The sequence below is a fragment of the Balaenoptera ricei genome, chromosome 4 (assembly GCF_028023285.1).
Source record: "Balaenoptera ricei isolate mBalRic1 chromosome 4, mBalRic1.hap2, whole genome shotgun sequence".
Classification (NCBI taxonomy): Eukaryota; Metazoa; Chordata; class Mammalia; order Artiodactyla; family Balaenopteridae; genus Balaenoptera; species Balaenoptera ricei.
This window is the reverse complement of record NC_082642.1, coordinates 18,445,460-18,459,058: the sequence shown is the minus strand read 5'-3', so window position 1 is coordinate 18,459,058 and position 13,599 is coordinate 18,445,460. Positions and strand designations below refer to the sequence as shown.

Below are 13,599 nucleotides of genomic sequence, written 5' to 3'. Positions count from 1 at the left end.
AAGTGTTCCCTCATCTTCTTTTTTTTGAAAAAGTCTAAGAAGAATTGGTGATAATTATTTGAATGTTCAGTAGAATTCACATGTGAAGCCGTCTACACCTGGGCTTTTCTTGTTAGGAGGTTTTTGATTACTGATTCAATCTCCTTATTTGTTATTGGTCTGTTCAGGCCTTTGATTTCTTCTTGACTCAGTTTTGGTGTGCTGTATGTTTCTAAGAATTTATTCATTTCTTCTAGATTATGCAATTTGTTAGTGTATAGTTGTTCATTATAGACCCCTAAGATTCTTTTTTATTTTTAAGGTATCTGTGTAATGTCTCCTCTTTCATTTATGATTTTATTTATCTGAATCGTATCTCTTTTTTCTTAGTCAAGCTCAGGGTTTATTGATTTTATCTTTTGAAAAAACAACTGAGTATTGTTGATTTTTAAAATTGTTTTTCTATTCTCTATTTGATTTATGTTTGCTCTGACCTTTAGTATTTCCTTCCTTCTTCTAACAAGGGGCTTTGTTCTTCTTTTTCTAGTTTGTTAGGTGTAAAGTTAGGATGATTTCTTTGAGATCTTTCTTCTTTTTGATGCAGGTGTTTATTGCTGTAAACTTCTGAGTACTGCTTTTGCTACATTCCATAAGTTTTGTTATGTTGTGGTTTTGCTTTCATTTGTCTTGAGATAGTTTTAAAACTCCATTTTGATTTCCTCTTTGACCCATGGTTGTTTAAGAGTGTTTAATTTTGTTGTGACATATTTGTAAATTTTCCCACTTTCTTGTTGTTATTGATTTCTAGTGTTATTCCCTTGTGGTTGGAATGATTTTCATCTTCTTAAATTTGTTAAGACTTGTTTTGTGACTTAAAGTGTCATTTATCCTAGAGAATGTTCCATGTGTGCTTGAGAAGGATATATATTCTTCTGCTGTTGAGTGGAAAATTCTATATATGTGTATTAGGGCATTTGGTCTATAGTGTTGTCCATGTTTGCTGTTTCCTTATTAATTTTTTAACTGGCTGGTCTATTCATTATAGAGAGTGAAATATTGAAGTCTCTTACTATTGTTGTTTGTTACCTATTTCTCCCAACAGATCTGTCAATGTTTACATTATATATTTAGATGCTTTGATGTTGGGTGCATATGCATTTATAATTGTTATATCTTCCTGTTCAGTTGACTTTTTATTATTATATAGTGACCTTCTTTGTCTCTTATTACAGTTTTTGACTAAAGTCTATTTTTTTTCTGACATATGTATAGCTACTTCTGTGTCTTTTGATTATCATTTGAATGAAATATCTTTCTTACTCCTTTACTTTCAATCTTTGTTAAAATTTCCTTAAATCTAAAGTGAGTCTCTTGTAGGCAGCCTACAGTTGGGTCTTGTTCTTTTATTCATTCAGCCACTCCATCTTTTGTTTTTAATTGGAAAGTTTAGTCCATTTACATTTAAAGTAATTATTGATAGGTAAGAACTTACTATTGACATTTTGTTAATTATTTTCTATCTTCTTTTTGTAGTTCACTTGTTCTTCTCTTCTTGTCTTGTTATCTTTCTTTGTGGTCTGATAAACTTTTTGTAGCAACGTGCTTTGATTCTTTTCTCTTTATCTTTTGTGTTTCTACTGAATTTTTTTTTTTTTTTTTGGTGTTTGGTTACCATGGGGTTTGCATTGAACATTTTATGATTATAGCAGTCTGTTTTAAGCTAATACCAATTTAAGTTCAACTGCTTGCAGAGACGCTATACTTTACCTCATCCTCCACTTTATGTAATTGATGGCAGATTCTACTTTTTTCTATATTGCTTTTCCATAACAAATTTCTGTGATTATAGTTATTCTTACAGTTTTTTTCTAATTTATACACTATTGTTAAAAGTTATTTCTGTGCCACTATTATTCTATACAATATTCTGTTTGTCTTTGTATTTACCTTTAGTGGTGAGATGTATACTTTCAAATGTTTTTGTGTGGCTTAGCATTTTTTTCATTTCAACTTAAAGAAATTCCCTTAGCACTTCTTGTAGGGCAGGTCTAGTGGTGATGAACTCCCTCAGGTTTTGTTTGTTTCATTTATAAAGGACAGTTTTGCCAGGTAAACTATTCTTGTTTGGCAGTTTTTTTCTTTGAATAAATCATCATAGTCTTTCCTGGCCTATAAAGTTTCTGCTGAAGAAAACCCTGATGGGCTTCCTTGTACATGACAAGTTGCTTTTAAAATTCTCTATTTGCCTTTTGATAATTTAATTATAATGTGTCTCAGCACAGACCAATCGGGGACTTTTCAGCTTCAAGAATCAAGACACCCACTTCCCTCCCTAGATTTGGGATGTTCTCAGCCATTATTTCTTTAAATAAGCTTTCTGCCCCTTTCTTCTTCTGGAACTCCCGCTAAGCGTACCTTATTTCATTTGATGATTTCACGTAAGTCTCATATGCTTTCTTCACTCTTTATTTTACTTTTTTTCTTTTTGTTTCTCTAACTGGATAATTTTAATGACCTCTTTTTGAGTTTTCTGATTATTTCTTCTACATTATTGAATCTTCTGTGAAGCTCTATATTGAATTTTTCAGGTTAGTCATCATATTCTTTAGCTCCAGGATTTCTGTTTATATCTTTTTTTATGGTTTCTATTTCTTTATTACAGCTTCTAATTTTTTAATGTATTGTTATCTTGATTTCATTTAGTTGTCTACCTATGTTCTCTCTCTTTTTAATAGAACATTTTATTTTATTTTTTAATTGGGGTATAGTTGCTTTACAATGTTATGTTAGCTTCTCCTGTACAATGAAGTGAATTAGCTATATGTATACATATATCCCCTCCCTCTTGGATCTCCCTCCCACCCCCACCCATCCCACCCATCTAGGTCACCACAGAGCACCAAGCTGAGCTCCCTGTGCTATACAGCATGTTCCCACTAGCTATCTATTTTACACATGGTAGTGTATATATGTCAATCCCAATCTCCCAATTCATCCCACCCCCTTCCCACCCACCCATGTCCACACGTCCGTTCTCTATGTCTGCATCTCTATTCCTGCCCTGCAAATAGGTTCTTCTGGACCATTTTTCTAGATTCCACATATATGCATTAATATACAATATTTGTTTTTCTCTTTCTGACTTACTTCACTCTATATGACAGACTCTAGGTCCATCCACATCTCTACAAATGACCAAACTTCGTTCCATTTTATGGCTGAGTAATATTGTATTGTGTATATGTACCACATCTTCTTTATCCATTCCTCTGTCGATGCACATTTAGGTTGCTTCCATGTCCTGGCTATTGTGAATAGTGCTACAATGAACATTGTGGTACATGACTCTTTTTCAATTATCGTTTTCTCAGGGTATATGCCCAGTAATGGGATTGCTGGCTCATATGGTAATTCTAGTTTTAGTTTTTTAAGGAACCTCCATGTTGTTCTCCATAGTGGCTGTATCAATTTACATTCCCACCAACAGTGCAAGAGGGTTCCCTTTTCTCCACACCCTTTCCAGAATTTTTTGTTTGTAGATTTTTTGATGATGGCCGTTATGACCAGGGTGAGGTGATACCTCATTGTAGTTTTGATTTGCATTTCTCTAATGATTAGTGATGTTGAGCACCCTTTCATGTGTTTCTTGGCAATCTGTATATCTTCTTTGGAGAAATGTCTATTTAGATCTTCTGTCCATATTTGGATTGGATTGTTTGTTTTTTTGATATTGAGCTGCATGAGCTGTTTGTATATTTTGGAGATTAATCCCTTGCCCACTTGTTTTCAAGTCAGCTAAAGGGACTCATCTCACTGGTGCTGGACCCCACAGCTGGGGTGCCTAATATGGGGATGGAACCCCACTATCTTTAGGGAGGATTCCCCAAGCCTATGGTATTTCTCTCCCTTTCTGGGTCACATGGTAGAAGTGTGGGTCCTAACTAGATTGCTTCTCCTCTCCTCCTACCAGATTTTGTGTGTATATTTTTATATAGCCTTGGTTGTAGAAGAGCCATTTGCCAGTCTTCAGATAATTTTCAGGGAGAGTTGTTCTATATGTAGTTGTAGTTTTGATGTCTTCATGGGGGGAGGTGAGCCCAGGGTTTTCCTACTCCATCATCTTGATCCCTTGTCCCATTGTTGGCATTTTAATAGGAGTTGCAATAAATCTGTAGATTGCTTTCAGTAGTATTGACATCTGAACAATATTGAGTCTTCCAACCCATGAACATGGGATGTCTTTCCATCTGTCAGTCTTTAATTTCTTTAAGCAATGTTTTGTAGTTTTTAGAAGACTTTGTCTCCTTGACTAAGCTTACCACTAAGTATTTTATTCTTTTTGATGTTATTGTAATCAGTTCATTTTTAAAACGTTCTCCCTACCAAAGTTGACTTAAGATTGTAACCAAATTGTCTGTATCATTATGAGTAGTTTCACTGAGAAATACAGCTAATATCAATTTGAAATTATCTGGTGCTACCAAGCAACTGTCTTGAGAGCACCAGAGATTATTTGAGTGAAAGGTGCAATCAGATTGGTTTTCATTCTTTTTTTTCAGGTGCTAATCATTGATGTTACATCATGGCATCTACGAATCCTTCCAGAGATTTATAGCAACATAACTTTGGGTAAGGGTACCTGTTTGGCATAATGATCTGCTACAGCATCTTCTTTATCTTCCAAATTGTTTCCTTCTACATGGAGTTCGACCTTTCCTTTTATTTTTTAAAATATTTATTTATTTATTTGGCTGCATCGGGTCTTAGTTGCGGCACGTGGGATGTTTAGTTGTGGCGTGTGAGCTCAGTAGTTGCAGCAGGAGGGCTGTCTAGTTGTGGTGCGTGGGCTCTAGAGTGGGCAGGCTTAGTTGACCCTCAGCATGTGGGATCTTAGTTCTCCGACCAGGGATCGAACCCATGTCCCCTGCATTGGAAGGCAGACCCTTAACCACTGGACCACCAGGGAAGTCCCTCAACCTTTCCTGTAGCCACCTCAATGAAGTAGAAGTGCATCTAAAAGTTCCTTAAGTTGTCCATTTTTGAGAGGATACCAGCAGAGGCGAGCACCCAAAGCAGCCAAAAGTCACGTACTACACCAAAAGCACACCTGCTATATGCATATGTTTAATTCTTGGTTTGGCTTGTTGACAAGCTGTAGTAAGTGCAATAAGTTCTGCCATCTGAAATGATTGTGTCTCAGGTGGAGGACTATATTCTAAAGGAGAGTTTAGATTACTGATAGTATATTCTGTTGATAACTTCCTGTTTCAATTTTGAGATATGATGCACCAACAAATAATATCAGGTCAGGGTTCTCAATAGAAGTCTCAATAGACTCTCATATTAATCAGCTGGTTGAAAAGTGTCTGTTCTGTCATTAATAAAGTCTGTACTGAATGAGAAGCCATGATATCAAGCGAGGAGGCTAGAACCTGTTCAGCAGAAGCATCAACAAGTTTTGCAGTGACAGATATTGCCATAAGACAAGGACAATAAACCCTTCCAACAGGGTCAAGGGTGAGAGTATAGTAAGCGATGTTTTTGGTTGTTTCTTTGTTTTTAGAGGTTGGGGTAGTAGATAAACACTGAACTGGCCATTTTAGTGATGTATAAAAAATTGCCTCTGACAGACTTCTACTAACAAAATCCTCATTTTTTGTACATCAAGCAGTTTCCCCTTTCCTTTATATTGTGAGGATATCAACCTGTTTTTTTAATGTATGCTCATTTAAAAGAATTGTATCCCTGAAGTTAACTTCTCAAATGGTTTATTTTTATTACTTATCTTTAAAAAGTAATGTATTTATTTCTAAGACAGCTTTATGTTTGCAGAAAATTGAGTAGATACCACAGAGTCCCCATATACTACCCCTCTCCCACACAGTTCCCCTTATTATTAACATCTTGCATTACAATGGTACACATGTTACAGTTGATAAATCAATATTGATACATTATAATTGACTGAAGTCCATAGTTTACGTTAAGGTTCACTGTATTGTATAGTCCTATGGGTTTTAACAAATGCATAATGTCATCCATCCAGATAGAAGCATACAGAGTAGTTTCCCTACCTTACAAATCCCTTGTGCTCCACCTACTCACCACTCTCCCTCTAAACCCCTGGCACCACTGATCCTTTTACCTTTTACAGAAAGTTATATAGTTGGATTCACACAGACTTTCCAGACTGGCTTCACTCGCTTAGCAATATGCATTTAAGTTTCCTCCCGTCCTTTCATGTCTTGGTAGTTCATTTCATTTCTTTTCTTTTTTTTTGTCTCTGAATAATAGTCCATCACATGCATATACTCCAGTTTAACTATCCATCTGCCTGTTGAGGGGCATTTTAGGTGCTTCTAGTTTTTGGAGCAATGGGTTTTTGATAGTTCTCATCAAGTTGAGTTAAAAATCTCAAGGGCTTGTCTAGATTGCTTATGCACAAATAGGCATAAGAGCTATTAGTAGTTAGACATGACTAGAGAAAGAGGCTGTCAAACAGCCTTCATTGGGTTACAGAAGGCCTCTTCACATTGGGGTCCCCAGGAGAGGGTCTCTTACTTGGTGCTTAGTCAGCTCATTAAGAGGTGTTTCTTTCTTGGTAAAACTTGGCACCCGTTGTCTGCAGTACTCAGTTAAAAGCAGAAATACACTCAGTTGTCTCTTGTGAGGGGTCTAGGATGTGTTTGGATAGTCTTTAGTCTATCAGGAGAGAATGTTTTTCCCTCCTGAGATGAGCCATACTCTAAATAATGGACTGTATTTTGGCAAAATTATAACTTATATTTGAAACATTATGTCTCCTTTTTACTAAGCCTGGGGTGAGTCAATGGAATCCTTTTACAGGCTTCCTTGTTCTTTGAACAAAGTAGGAGATTATCTATGCATCATGTTAAAAACTGAATCACAAGGGAAATTTAGATCTTTTAAGTCTTGATTGAGGACCAAGGCAAAATAGAAGGGGGCTCCAGTATACTCTAGGGGCATGACTGTCCAGGTATGTTGTTGTCCTCTCCATGTGAAGACAAAGAGGTATTGACTGTCTTGGTCTAGAGGTACACTGAAAAAAGGCAGAATAAAGATTCAATAGAGTGAAGCAAGTGGCTTCAGGTAGAATTGATGATACAATGGTATTTGGGTTAATTTCTGTCAGGTAGTGAGGTATACATATTTTGTTGATGGCCTTAAGGTCTTGAACAAATTGATATCCTTGTCTGTTTGGTTTCTTTTCTTGCAGGATGAGTGTTACAAGGGTGATGTATGGGAAGACCTTTGTATATAAGGCATTCAACTGTAGTTTTGAGCTCTTCCTTTGGCTTCAAGGGATATTGAGGGAAGTTTGGGTAATGGTTTGGTAAAATGTATCTGAACTTTAATAGGTTCTGCTCCCATTATTTTTTCTATGTCACTGAAATTTCTAGCCCATAGAGGGGCACGTATGGTGTCAAGATCTTTATCAGGGGTATGTATCAAACATAGTGGGAAATGAGAAAGTATATTCAAAACAGACACAATTGTTTATGGATAGAGAAGTTTTCTGAAATTTCAAGAAACAGTGTGCTTCTAATATAACAATATAACAAACTCTGGTGTGCTTCTAATATAATAATTCTCTGTGTAATGAAACTTCTACCCTCTTAGATTTGCAGGTGTGTTGTCACAGAAGAGGAAGGAATGTTTCCAGTCAAAGGGATCAACAGTTACATATAAAGGCTGGAAGATAGGGAAAATCTGTGAATTATTTGAAATACTAATCACCTGTGTGGTATGTTTACACCAAGGAAGAGGCTGAGCAAAGGTGGCAGGGTTTAATATAGAAAGAGTAGCAGTTGTACTGATTTTTATTGGAAATGTTTCAGGTATGGTTTTTAGGAGACTTTGCCCAACTTTTCAGGCTTGTTATTGAACCCTTAGGTTTATTGTGGTAAGAGAGATCCTGCAGGTCCTTTCCTGGGTCAGTCCAGTCTGCTTTGCCATCCAGAAATGAGCATCGGCAGTTCTGACCAATATGTGTATGAGTGATTTGTGTCAGGCAATTCTGGGGCTTACGCACCCAATAGAATGCTAAATTCTTCTCTGAATATTTGCTGGTCTTCTCTGAATTTAGAGACATTTTTACAAATAGCTCTTAATTCAGCTCAGGTCCAAGGTTTAAGCTCTGAAGTTGTCTGAATACCTGGTGCATGGGGGTGGATCTTCAGAGGCAGCTGGCATTTTGGGTTCTTGGGAGGTTTGTTGGGCAAAGGCAGGGGACCTGGACAAGGGGAATTAAAAGAGGAGTCAGTGGAATTCAGAAGGAGAGAGAATGGCAGGAGAAGAGGCATAGGGAGATCTGGGAAAGGCAACTGGAGGACTTAATAGAGAAATAAGTCTCGTTGTTTTTCAAATTGGTCATTAGCTTTGGCCAGAGAATGTTTTAATGAAGCAGCTTTTGGTTCATAGTTTTGTTTGGAAGCCTCCTTATACCAAATCAAAATATGCTGCCCATTGAAACTGAGAAATCTTCTTCCCTTCTTATCGAAGGAGCCTCTCAAATGAACAATATTGTTCAAGCCAAATCCTCCTTAGTGAAGCTATGTCATTTAAAGAGATAGGCACAAGAATGAGGAGTTGAATGAGATGACATGTAAGAAGCAGGCATGTTTCCTGGAAGAGTAGAAGCTTTACACTTAAACTACCCCATAAGAGCTGGCAGTGGTGGGTAAATGAGGTGCTTGTACATCTCATGACTTAGGCCCCAACATGACTTCTCTGAATGCAGACTCCAGAGCCTCCACCACCTGACACCAAAGAGAACACTCTTTCTGGATTAAAGCCAAACTTTCAGGTCGAAAGAAAATCAGGAGAAGAAAACCTCATTTGGTTTTATTGAATACCCATGGCAAAGTGTGTGCAAATGGATGCCAATCTGATGAGAACCGCAAACTCACAAGACTCTGAGGTTGACTTGAACAACAGGCTTACAGGACATAATTTTGTGTGCTACCCAGTGATTCCCTTCCTTGTGATAAGCAAGATTTTAAATCAGCACCGCGGAAAATGGAATAATGAAAGAGAACAAAAGGGCATAAAAATGAATGTCTGGATGCCACCAACGATGCCAAATAAATGGAATCAGTAACAAAACCTGGTACCAAACTGAAATAAATAGCTAAGGAACTCAATGCAATGAGAGAGTTTAGACATGGTGTTGACTTTACATACTGGTGTGGACACCATAAGCTGAGAGCAGCTTATGGCACAAGGTGCTCCATGGGTACCACACCTGGTCCAAGGCTGAGATTTATGGCAATGGGCAGTGGAGAGTATGCCTCACTGGGACCTCCAGTAAAACTAAAAATAAACTAAGGTTGCTCAGTGGAGAACAAGCAGAGGCTATTCTCACAGCTTGCTATATAGCAAGAGAGTCAGCCCCATCTCTTGCATTTGAGAGCTCATAGGCAGCTAAGGGATTAGGAAAGGTTTATAGTGGAAAAAGGGAGGGCTTCAGGTGTGTTTGAATGGAGGTTGTTGGCAGGGGAAAGCTAGAGGCAGGCTAACTAGAAGCAGGGAATTCTATGTAATTGATTTGATTTGTGAACTTTGTGTCTTAAGCATAGCATATTTGGCTTTCTTAAATTGGTCCTGAGTTGGAAGTAGGGATGAAAATTAGGGAGGCTGGCAGTTATTGACCAAGTCCTGATCATTTGGGGCCAGTTACCACAGAGGTTATGGCTTTGTTTCTGGACTGGTTGCTGCAAAGTTTGTGGGTCAGAATTCTGTTGTCATAAGTGGTCTGGCCATTGTCAGTTTGTATATTCAGTCTCTCAGATCCTATTATCCCCAAGGCTACCAAGGAGTCTAATTTCTTAATGGCATCTCCTGCCATCACTGGCCAACCCTGGCCCACTGAACTCAATGATGCTGGTGCCTCTCCAGTGCCTTTCGGCCCTTGCACACTCCCACTAGCTGATATATTATTCAGCTTTAGGTAGTATATCCAGTGTACCATATCCATTGCTCTAAACCTTTTGATCCTCTATTGAATTATATTAAACTTAACTTTAGTTACTTGTCTGGTGGCAAAGGGAGGAGATGGGGGTAAATCTTGAGGTTGGTGCTTTTGTTTTGCCAGGCAGAGGCTTCTGCATCTTAGAGCAAGGTAGATGGGCAAGCTTTCACAGACAGTGGTGGGCCACTTCTGTGGCCAAGAGGACTAAAAGAGATCTGGGGATTCAAGTTATTCATGTGTATCTACGCAGTTGTCTCCATCCAGTGTTTCAGGGCTGAGTCATTCTGTGATCTCACCATTACAGATGAATGAATAAAGAAGATGTAAGAATGTTACTCAGCCATAAAGAGAATGAAGTTCTGCCATTTGCAATAACGTGGATGGACCTAGAGAGTATTATGCTTAATAAAATAAGTCAGACAGAGAAAGACATATACTCTATGTTATCACTTATATGTGGACTCTAAAACTATAAAACAAATAAATGTATATAATAAAACAGAAACAGACTTACACAGGTAAAGAACAAACTAGGGGTTACCAGTGGGGAGAGGGGCAAGACAGGGTATGAGATTAAGAGATACAAACTACTGGGACCTCCCTGGTGGCACAGTGGTTAAGAATCTGCCTGTCAATGCAGGGGACACGGGTCCGAGCCCTGGTCTGGGAAGATCCCACATGCTGCAGAGCAACTAAGCCCATGCGCCACAACTACTGAGCCTGCGCTCTAGAGCCCACGAGCCACAACCACTGAAGACGGCGTGGTTAGAGCCCGTGCTCCGTAACAAGAGAAGCCACTGCAATGAGAAGCCCACGCACCGCAGCTGGAGAAAGCCCGCATGCAGCAAAGAAGACCCAATGCAGCCAAAAAACAAACAAATAAATAAACAAATAAATAAAAAGAGAGATACAAACTCCTATGTATAAAATAGATACGCAACAAGGGCACATTGTACAGCAGAAGGAAGTATGCTCATTATTTTGTAATAACTTTAAATGGAATATAATCCATAAAATTACTGAATTGTTTTGTTGTATATCTGAAACTAATAGTGTAAATCAACTATACTTCCAAAAAAAGACAGGGATGACCCTATTAACCATACCGTTCAATCTGTATTTGAAGTTAATAGCCAATAAAAAAAATTAAGGAAAAATAAGATTAAGAGGCTTGTCATAAAAAAAGAGACATACTCTCATTATTTGGAGATACTGTTATCTTTATCAGTCCAGCAAGAGAATTTACACATAAGTGATTACAGAAATTAAGTAATTTTTCTGGATACCAGGCCAACATAAGAGCAAATTTTTTCTATATGCCAGTAGCAATGTACAAAACATATTTGGATCTTAGAAGTATAAAAACACAGAATCTTTAGAATTACAAATTTTCCCTGGACATGAGAATTATATTAATAGCATGTAAGAAGAATGGAAAACAGTTGGTTCTTTTGGAAAAATACCCCCACAAACCCAGCAATAGAGGTAAAACTACTTGCCAACCTAGTCATTCAAAAACAGATCATTGTTCCTCATTCTGGGTTTTGTATCCAATAAACATTTGTCCACATACACCTATTGTCTACATCCCCCAAAGGGGCTAGAGCTGCCATCCAGAAAAGTTCAAAATGGGTAGAGGGTTGTCATAAAGTACCGGGGACACTAGGGTCAAAAATTCATTGAGCAAAATAAATCTAGTAATTACTCTGTTGGGGGAAAACGAGGGGAAGGGGCAGTGGTAGGGTACCCGGGAAAGGATGGCTCTTTAGAGAAAAGTGCTGGCACCTGGGTTTGAAGGGAAACAGGGGGTGGGGGGATAGAACTGCTTAAAGGTGCCCTGCCTAGAGAAAATCTAAGCAGCTGCCGGGCTGTCTGAAAGCACACTGTATTTCAAGAGGCTTTTCTTTGCCCAGGTGAGCTTTCTTCCCGGGGTTTTAGTCAGCCATGGACGCAAAATTTTCAAACGCAGCGTGCATCCAAAAGGCATCTGTCCGCTGTGATTCTTATCAGGTGTGCAGTGTACACACAACCCTTAGCAAGACTCTGTCCTGGTCCGCAGCCGGTGGCCAGGAATTGTGGGAGGAAGTTCATTCCTGGAACAGGCATCTCTAGACCTTGCACGGAGTACCAAGCGGGCATTGGGGGCGCTCGTGAGGACCTGGACAAGGAGGGGGAGGTAGAGGTTGGAGTGGTGAGTCGGGGAAGGGCTCCGGAAGGTGGAGGTCCAGGTTGTCGTCGTGGTGAGGAGAGCCTCTCTCTGGACTAGTGTTGGGGCCCCAAGGCGAGGGCTCTGGGACTAGGCCCAACAGTTTGGGGTCGGACGCCCTTCCAGCAGAGAGGAGGAGCCCAGTAACTGTGCTGGCTGCTGCATCCATCCCAGCCAAAAGGAACTCGGCATCTGCGTCCTCCCCGTAGACCTCTTCTTGGCCAGCGATCTCTGGGACAGATTCATAGAAGAATCCCTGCTCGAGGGCGATGCACTCCTTGAGACCGCTCGGGAAACCGCCCTGTTCCGGGACAAGAGCTGAGTGGCCCTGCCCTCCCAGGATTTCAATGCCAGAGCCCAGGAGAGATCGAGGGACCAGCATGAGGATGCGATCTCCGAGAGACACCTGCATCACGGACGTTGGCTCGGGCTCCAGCACCAGGTCGACGTCGTCCAGGGGCACGTGCAGGGCACAGCCGTCGGCCAGAACCACCAGGGAGGTGAGTGCGCCTGTGGCCGGGGTTCCTGTCACGTTGTCCGGGTCGGACGCCTCCTCGAACTCGTGGCCCGCGGGCTCCTCCATTCGCCGGCGCTTGGCAGGGCCCGGTCCTCCGGGCTGCGGTCCCCACTGGTCCGCAGGGGAGGCGCTGGGGCTGCGGGGCCGGCTGCCCATCTTCTCAATGTCGCCGCGGGCCTGGGGCCTGGCAGAAGGCGAGGAAGGGCTGGGTCCTGCAGGCAGTGACAGATCGGTTTGACAGGTGAGGCCGACGCAGGGCGGTGGGGCGCAGGACTGCGGGACGAGGGAGGAGCCTTCGGAGCTCTGGGGGCGCCTCTCGGGATCCCTCAGTCCTGGCTTCCAGGGGAGCTGCTGCGCTTGGCTTTGCGTGTGTGAATCTTCAGGTCCTCACGTGGACTGGTTTGCGCAGGAGTGGGCCAAGGACGTTGTGAGTGACGCCGGCGGAACCTGAGTCGCAAAGCGTTCTCACGCTAAGCTCCGCCCCTTCCTAGGCTCCGCCCCTAGAAGTGGAGGCCTCTGTGTCGCCCAGTAGCCCTGGCTGTGGTGGGTAGTTTACTCTAGAGAAATACTTTCATAGGCCTCAAGGGGGCGGAGCAATCGTGCCGCTCTAGGACTTGGCTTCCTGGGTCGAGTTCCTGGCTTTCCTCGTTTTGACCTCAGATGCGGAAATTTAACCGGAAAACTGATTAAATTTCAAGTCCCACCAGTGGAACAGTGAGATGTAGTTCCCTCTTCCCATGAGACCTCGCCCTGGAAGTGACCTTTTATCTTCTTTTGGTCCAATAGTAAGCCTCTGTTTGCCTAAGTTGTTAATGACTGTCAGATCCTTGCAGCGTGTTGAAAGGGAAAGCGATGTTAAGGTTGAGTGTCTTAATGGCAGCCGCTGCCTGATCAACTTATATATCT

The 13,599-nt window shown here is 40.8% G+C and overlaps 1 protein-coding gene across 1 annotated transcript; it reads right to left on the bottom strand.

Annotated features, from left to right (window-relative positions):
- Positions 1-12,078: 12,078 nt before the first annotated feature.
- LOC132365125 (proline-rich protein 23A-like) lies at positions 12,079-12,849 on the bottom strand. Its single transcript, XM_059921817.1, has one exon. It carries the CDS (start codon positions 12,847-12,849, stop codon positions 12,079-12,081), a length of 771 nt encoding a protein of 256 aa, XP_059777800.1.
- Positions 12,850-13,599: the final 750 nt, after the last annotated feature.

Coding starts and splice junctions, on each gene's coding strand:
- LOC132365125 (XM_059921817.1), bottom strand. CDS start 12,849: ATGGGCAGCCGGCCCCGCAGCCCCAGCGCCTCCCCTGCGGACCAGTGG.